Source organism: Anser anser (genome assembly GCF_964211835.1).
Source record: "Anser anser genome assembly, chromosome: 1".
Taxonomy (NCBI): Eukaryota; Metazoa; Chordata; class Aves; order Anseriformes; family Anatidae; genus Anser; species Anser anser.
Genome location: NC_139720.1, coordinates 142,184,045 through 142,192,725, shown reverse-complemented (window position 1 = coordinate 142,192,725; position 8,681 = coordinate 142,184,045). Strand labels below are relative to the sequence as shown.

Below are 8,681 nucleotides of genomic sequence, written 5' to 3'. Positions count from 1 at the left end.
ATGTGCCACTTCCACAGGGTCTGGGGACTTCTGGCAGTAGGAGGCAGCACCACCTTGGCTGTGCAGAGGCACAGAAGCAGCTCTGGAGTGGCTCGGGATTTTCAGAGGGCTTGCCGAGAGCCTGCCGTACGGACGTACGGGTTTTCAAACCTTTCCCTTGGAGCGTGTCTACACGGCAGCCAGAGGTGTGCCTGCAGCTGGAGCAGGGTGACCGACGCAAAATGAAATCTGGCTAGCTCGGGAATGAATAACGTACAGCACCACGGCCCCAAAACTGGCCCAGAAGGCTGTAGAAATGGGACTGGCAGGGCTCCACGCGTGACAGGGCATCACCTTCAGCCTCCAGCTGGCTTGGCTTGCTCTCCGAGAGCAGGGATCTCCCAGGACGGGATGGCCCCGCGGGTATTCGCGCTGGCACCGTCACACCAACAGCCCCCTCCTGCCATCGCGGGCTTTGCACATTGTTTCTCCCTTCTGTGATGACATGGCACTTCTCCGGCAGCTTGTCACTGCTTAGCTAAAAAGCATGATTTTCTGGAAAGTAACACGCATTACCCTCTCCTGACATGGTGCAGCAGCTACAGATGGGACAGCCTGCCCCAACCGGCCGGCCAGATCCCACAGGCAGTGCTTCGCTCAGGCTGGGCACCCAGACTGAGGGGTTTCGCTCCCGTTGGGTGGCAGGCACCAACCGCTGGCACCTCCATTTCTATCCAGACATCCCTTGTGTTTGAAGGATGTGCGTGCACCCGGGTATCTAACCTGCTGTGCAGATCGACGTAGACTTTCATGTAGATGGAGCCTGTAGGTGTTATGGTTTGTACACGTCCAAGGAGGAATCAGTGTGGGATTTGCACAGGTGTAGCTTATCTCACATCCAAGGAGGATGCAAAAAGCGCGTTAACCCAACCCCAGCTCATGGCTGAAATGCCCCATGGGCAGCAAGGGCCTGAGCAGGCACCCAGGGCTGTGGCTGAGAGTGCTGTGGGACGAGGCCCACGGCCTGCCCCATGGCCACGATACACCCACCCCAATTTCCATGGGTGCATTGGTGGTGCGCGTGGGGCTGGGATCATGAGTGGGGCTGGGATCATGAGTGGGGCTGGGATCACACCTGGGGCTGGGGTCATGCATAGGGCTGGGATCACACCTGGGGCTGGGATCACGCATGGGATTAGGATCACGCGTGGGGGATGCCAGAGGGGACTTACCAAAAAAACACAGTAACACCCCCAAAATCCCCCAAACAACCCCGATCCCAACTTCTGCCGCCGGAACATTTCCGGGCGCAAGTTGCCACCGGTTCCCCCTTTCCTCCCCCACCCCCAAGTGCCGCCGGTTGGGCCCTCCCTCCCCCCTCGTCCCCCCCCGTCCCCCCCCCCGCGCCGGGCGGGCGCTGCGCGGGCGCTGCGCGGGTGCTGCGCGGGCGCAGCTTGCGCGGGGCGGGCGCCGCCTCGGCCGCGCTCCCGGCGCGCAGGAGGGAGGGAGGAGGCTCGGGGGGGGGGGGGGGGAGCGGGGCGGGAGCGGAGCCGAGCCGAGCCGCTTGCAAACGAGCGGTGCGCCGCGGGCTCCTTCTTATTTTTTTATTTTTTATTTTAATTATATATTTTTTTATTTCCCGCCCCCCCCCCCCCCCATTTTCTGGTGGTGGCGAGGAGGGGAAGGGGAAAAGGAGGGGGGTGCCCCCCGCCGGGGTGCTCCGCGCCCCTCGCCCTGCCCGCGGTGCGGTCGAAGATGCGCCCCGGACGCCGGGTGGTCGCAGCGCGGCGGCGCTGACATCGCTCACCATGGACAGCTTCGACTTAGCTCTGCTCCAGGAGTGGGACCTGGACTCTCTGTGGTGAGTGCGGAGTGTGGGTACCGGGGGGGGGGGGGGGGGGAAGGGGGGTCGGGAGGGTAAAAAGGGGGAGTGCTAAGAGCCAAGGGGGGGTGCGGTGGGTGGAGGGGGTGCTGCAACCGGGGGCTGTGCGGTAATTGGGGGCTGCAATGATTTGGGGTGGGAGGGCGTGCGCGTAGCGGGAGGGGTGCGATGCGCTGGGAGGGGGCAGGAATGGGGGGGGGGTGCGATAAGGGGGTGCGGTGCCTCGGGGGTGCAGCAGCCAGAGAGGGGGCAGCACCCCGCGAGGTGCCTCCCCCGCCTCTTGCTCTCCCGAGAGGGGCAGCGGGCAGACGCCCCCTCGCCTGGCTGCCGGGGGGGGGTCCGGGAGGTGAAGGCGGTGCTGGGCTGCGGGGGCCCCTGCACCCCCCTCCCACTAATTCCCGGTGCTCCCCCGCCACGGGCACCCCGGGCCGCGCTCCCGGAGCTCAGCCCCGTCCCCCTCGCACGCCCCTTTCCCCCCCCCCCCCACCACCTTCACGTCCCCCCCCTCCCTCCTGCCCCTAATCCCTCCAACCCCCCCCCATGCCCTTGACCTCCCCCCGCGCCCCCCCTCGGTCCTGCCCGCCCCGGCGGCGGGTGCGGGGCTGCCGGGGAGGAGGGGAGCCAATTTCGAGAAACGGCATTAGCGGCTCGAGGTGGGAAGCGCTGCCCTCCCCCTCCACCCCTCACCTTCCCCTCCCCAACCCCACAAACCCCATCACCCCCCCGCATCACCTCCCCGGGGCGCTGCCGCTGCCAAGTCCCGGAGTTTGCTGCGGGAGGCTCGGCACGGCTCGGCACGGCTCGCCCCGTCGGGCCGGGGCTGTTTCGTGCACGGTTGGGGCCGGGGAGGCGACTGCAGCTTGCATACAGCCTGCTGGCTGCCTGCTTTGGGGAGAGGAGATGAGTTTTGCCCGAACTCAGCGGCACGCACCCCTGTCCCTATATATCTAGATTTTAACGTGTTGTGGAATCCGCGTCTGTAGGGTGCAGCGCCCGCTTATCCCTGCGGCAGCAGGTGTAACAAAATCAGCCCCGAGGGTCCCGTGGGTGAGCTCTGCTCCCCGCAAAAGAGACCTCGGGATGATGGGGACAGCCCGCGCTGCGTGATGCCAGTGCCTCGAAGACGCCTATGTTGAGAGCATCCAGCCCCATAAAACTTTTATACTGCTGGGGGAACTTTAAAGAGCACGTATAATACAAAATTAGTTACTACCCCATAAAAGTTTTTAATTACAGTGTTTCTGCCCGTGACACAAGTTAAGGTTATGTCCTCGTTTCAATTATAAATACCAATATTCGGTTTCTATCCGGACTATAGCATTTATCTCTGGTCTGGTTTTAAGTCTTCAGTCCATACGCACAGTTTTACAATTAAATTCCTTTTTTCTTTCTATTAAACAAGAACAGGAGAAATAATACTTTCATGCATTCAAATGCTTTTCCCTTTCTTGGTGAATGAAGGCAAACTTTGGAGCAATTTGCTTTTTTTCACTGCAAAAGTGTGATGTTCATTAGTCTGTTCTGTAAGCTAGCTGTTGAAGTAAATATTGAATTTGAAAAGCTAACAGTGTAACTCTGGAGAGCCGGGGCTTTTGACTGCGTCTAGAAATTGCTCCTTTTCATAACCTTTTTAGTACACTTTCTGACTATTGTGGAGGCACTTTGAAATGACCACCATAAGCATAAAAATCAGGTACAGGTCCAAAGAGACATCAACCTCTCCCCAGCTAAATTACATGCTCAGAAATGTCTCTACTGGTGTTAAAAGTGATCTTGTGGTTTCATAGATTTTTTTTCCTCTGCTGTTGCTGTTTAGAAGATAGGTTCAAGAGAAGGGCTTCAAAGAGCACATTAAAAGCCAGCATGTAGTAGCAGGCCTGCGCTCCTTGCCAAGCTCTCACCCCTGTGCACGGCTTCAAACCCCACATGTCCCGAGAGAGGAGGTCGGATGCTTCAACCAGAGCTCCTCCGTGGAGCAGGGGCTTACAGGGGGTTCGTGTCGGCATTGTTTTGGGGCCCCATGGTTTTTCTCAATGGCCTTGACTTGGAGCATCCGAGATCATGGGCTAGAGGCCTGTCGTGAAACACTTGCTTTGGCAAATGCTTCCGAATCATTGTTTTGAAAGTTATACAATTGGTATTTAAAAAAACAAGAAAACACACAACACAATGCAATGCAAGCTTACAAAGGTGGTAGTAAAGGTACCTAGGTGCTGCAGCATCTGTGCAAAGGGTGCTGGGCTGGTCTCTGACTGCAGGCAGGGTGCCTTCAAATGAGTGCAATTGTTACCAAAAAGGAAAATAAAATATACCACACAGATAACAAGTGAGTACTTCATGGCAAAGAACAACACTTAAGAGACTTAATTTTCTCAGCAGCAAGAATGAATGTTGTCCTTTATTCTTTTGAATGTTGGTAATAACGACATTTTGTGCACTTAACTTATGACTGAAAATCCACTTTTTGCAATATTTGGCAAATGTTTTCCTTAAGAGTGCAGTAATTAAATATTAACGTGCTGTTCTAAAGTGCTTCTTTTCTTTACTTGGTATGTTCTTGGAAAATCAAAAGAGTATGGAAAGGGATTTCCAGATGAACAGTAGCATGCTAATCAATTCTCATTGATTGTTACTTTTATACTGTTAATGAATTTGCTCTCCAATTAATATGTGTTATGTCTTTTACTCTGCTGTAGCATCAAAAATGTAGTAATGTATTGTGTCGTGGCTATAACACAATATTGAACTAGTAAAGTGAAATGGGAGAATATTGTAAGTCCTTTTCTACTAAAGAGCACTTTTTCCAGGTTGTGTTGATGCCAACAACACTTCTGCTTCCCAGAAAACTACTATAATTCAAATAGTGAAAGCTGAGTACAAACTCAAATAGAAAATTTAACAGAACATACAAATCTGTGGTGTAAACAAAACTCGTGCCCATTTGGTAAGCTTTTTTTCTGGAACATTTAGGGATGATCAGCCCAGCTTCACTGAGGGCTTCGTAACTGCTGACTAACACGTTTGTCCCAAACACACAGCACTAACGACTTTGAAGCACAGCCCTGTCTCCTGTTTTTCTTTCTGCATGCTTTTATTTGACTCCAGTGTGTGTAGTTTGATTTGTCCAGACTTAAGGAGGTGGATTCTCCAGTGCCTTATCATCCAGTATTTGTTTATGCCAGAGAAAAGAGATGGAAAATCTCCATTAGCGGTGTTATATATTCCTTTTGTACAGCAGAAAACACATTATACATGACAGAAAGAAGCAAATGAGCAGACCAAAGGACTTAATTGGAGTGCCAGGACTAGTTCTGCATTACAGGCATTGATGTTGTTATTTGCCTTATTTAACAAATCCCAATCGAAATTCGGCCAGCCCCTTAACTGTGCTCCTAGGTTTAGGCACAGAACTAGCTCGAGGGAAGACCATTTAGTGAAGGGTCTCCTCACGTGCCAGTGAAAGATAAATGCATAGGTTAAAGTTTTTCGCATTCGTTAAAACCAATTTGCAGATTTACTAAATTACTTACAGCATTGTGTCAAAGAAGAAAATAATTTTGAGTGTGATACATTTGTTAGCCACAAACAAAACAGTGTTTGTTTAGGTGAAAGAAGCCAAGTATATAAACAGTTTATTTGGTACTCATCTGATACTTCTGGATATTTTGAGATAGCATCAGTTTTGTAGAGGTTGGATAGTCATGTAAAAATGTATAGTTGTGTAGCTTCCAGGCTGAGATCAATATCAAATGCCATAGTGTAAGGTGGCCCAGTGTGTTTTACAGACCTTGTATTGAATTACTAGTTCATTTGCTATCTTTGGGTCTGTTCCTGCTCGATTTGAAGTCAATGAGAGTTTTGTTTGGAAGTTGTTATTAACAAAAAGTGGCTAGACATCCAGCAGTCTTATAAATGAACCTTTTGTAACTTCTTGATCCCAGGTTGTCTAGCTTTTAGTCACTACATTTTATATTTGTGTAAGTCAAGATTTTTTATTTTTTTTTCTTCAGGTAGCGCAGTGTTTACTGGAGATGATTTTAGAAAGCTAATTCTACAAATGCTTCTTCAGTCAAAGTAGAATATCTAGATGTTTATTTTCAGATAATAGCAAGTAGCTGTTTTGGGGTTGAAGGTGGGAGTCACTCAAGCCATTCTCTCAGTAGGGTAAGATGCTGGGCTGGGCTAACCTTATACAGACAATACACAGCAATTTTGTCCCTCTCACAAAAAAACAATTAAGTACTTCCTTTTATCTCCCATCTCCTTTACAGCTCTGTTCCAGCCTATGTCTTGGACTTTGTCCCTTATTTCTTTTCCTTTAGCTCTTGGCCTCTATCTAGCCTTGGTAACACTTGAAATCCTATTTATCTCATTTCTGTCGCTGTGGTGTTTTCCCTTCTGTCTTCCTCCCACTGTCAACTCATGGTTACCACCTTCCCCTCACTGAGATCCCAGCTAAAAATTTGCTCTCTCTGTGATGATTATAAGTTGTGAGCAAACAATAACAAGAGTAATAACTATAGATTGTTCCCTTCCTTTGGTTTCACAGCATGTTCTTTCCTCCTGATGCCTGTTGTTTAGGCTGTAAGTCCTTCGGGTCAGGAATTGGTTCCATTGTTCAAGTTGTTTTTTTTTTCCTTGCAGCACTGAAAAAATTGTATGTGCTAAACATAATAAGTATAAATAATAAGAAGAGTGAACTTTTTCATGGCCATAATACTTTATAAGTATCAGCTGAATAATATTATTTTAAGAATACATCCGTAGGGCCATGTGAGTGCTCATTTACTGGATGTGATGTACCACATCTTCGTCTGTTTTAAGTCTACAGAGCTCCACCGAGTCCTCTTTGCTGTTTTATATCAGATGTGTACCTGGCCCATCATCTCTGATTTGCAGTATGCTCAGTCACCTTTCTTAGAACATATGTATATATATTTATCCCTATACTTTTTTTTTTTTTTTTTAATAAATGAAATTTTGGTACATCGGTTGGACAGGGAATGTGTTTTTGTATCTCTCCACTGAGGACTGTTTGAGTGCCTAGGCCCAACTGTTTGAGGCAGGAGGATAACAGCTCCTTGGGCTTTCCTGCTGACACTTGGACTTGCAGATTTGTGTTCCTCTGGGTGTGTTTTCCATGAGAAGCCAAGGCAGAAACCTCCCTAGGTTATTGGAGGGGATTCAAGAGAAGACATGAAGTGTATGTGGCATTTCACATTTTCTGTGAATATTCTGAGGAAAACACCAGGTTTCTTAAAACTAGCGGAAGAGATACATGGGCTATTAAGGAAAAATAGACACAGGAGAAATATAGGCTATGGGCACATCTTTCTTGTCGTCCATATATTAGGAACAACATCATACTCAACTCCACAGTGCAGTCATTAGAAAAAGCAACAGCTTCATTGCAAGGTTTTTAACCTCATGTAACAAATTAATCCACTTGCAGCCTATTTATGACTAGGAAACAACAAAGCATGGATAAAAAGAATTCCAGCAATTAATTCACAGCATGTGTTCAGAGATACCTAAAAGTCTGGTTATAACTTTCTAAACAATAGGAGTAATAAAATAAAATCAATAGAAATGAAGAAAAAATAATATTACAGCTAGAAAACAGGGAGGTTAAATTCTGTGTGAGATGAGTGTCCCATCTAACAGTCACCGAATTGTAACTTTGAAGTGACATCCTCACAAAATGAGATTTTGAAAATATAGCGTTTTCTATGAAACCCAAAGACAATTTCTTTGTGTATGGGCTGGTTAGCCGTAAGGCTAATTCCACTTGAAAACCAAAAGGGTCCTTTTTGTGAAAAACTGAAAGTAGGAAAGGGGAAAGCTGCAAGCTTCCTAGATTTTGAACAAAACTAGCTCTTTGGAAACCCTGCCGTGCTGGTTTATGGGAGTTGCTATTTCAGAGCCACTGCCCAGTGCTGGATTCCCTAGGTGGCGTCTCCCTGAAAATCCACAGGTCCCTGCGCTGGCCAAACCCACCATGAGCCTTGCTGCCCCTGCCACCCTGGCACCATCCCGTGGAGGTGGCCCAGCTGCGAATCCAACCCGAAAGGACAAAGAGGTCATGTAGCCACCAAACTCTCAATTTGCTGTGTGTTCGAGGCGGTTTATCTGACCATCTAAACAACATCTTGTGTTGGCTTTTGAAACTTTCCACTGCATTCTGGTGGAAAGTTGCATGTTTATTCAGAAACTGGACACTCTCTGCAAATATCTTGGGGTGGCTGGAAAACACTGTTCCATTAAATGTTTGAAAAAAGTGAGTGAATCTGCTGTATATGGAAAACAATGTTTGCAACATCACCATCGGGGCTACTAACTGATCTTCTGTCTGTTAAAATCAATGTTAGGACACTGATTATGCTTGCTGCGGCTGCCTAAGGCCTCAGGAGAGCAAAAATGGACACTTGTAGTTGAATACTCGGGTAATCATCTATATAATTTCTGAATAATTTGTGGGTAGCAATGAATTCTTGTTTAGGAGAAAGAGTGAATGAACTGTAACAGCAGTTAAATGAACACAATGGCAATTACTAATATTTTGTGCTAAACATTTTCTATGTCTTTCCAGTGGTAAAAATACATGAGACAGATACTTAAGTTCCTCCCCTACAGCTTGATATCTCAGCTTTACTAATACCTTAAACAAACAGCTAGTGACTTAAGTTGACTGCATTTTATTTTGTTAGGAAGATTTTAACCTGTATGCGTGTACCAAGGACCTGGGTAGGGATGCATCCTGGGAAATGTGACAGTAGGAATGCAATTTAAACTTATCCTCAGAGACACTTTATGTATTTTT

The 8,681-nt window shown here is 48.1% G+C and overlaps 1 protein-coding gene across 2 annotated transcripts in view; it reads left to right on the top strand.

Annotated features, from left to right (window-relative positions):
* The first annotated feature begins 1,520 nt into the window (after positions 1–1,520).
* Positions 1,521–8,681, top strand: part of AFF3 (ALF transcription elongation factor 3) — a 336,736-nt gene continuing 329,575 nt past the window's right edge. For both annotated transcript variants that reach the window (XM_083821502.1, XM_083821501.1), the window contains exon 1: positions 1,521–1,840. In XM_083821502.1, the coding sequence (XP_083677628.1) occupies positions 1,788–1,840 (53 nt within the window). In that variant the 5' untranslated portion in view covers positions 1,521–1,787. The remainder of the gene's footprint in view (positions 1,841–8,681) is intronic.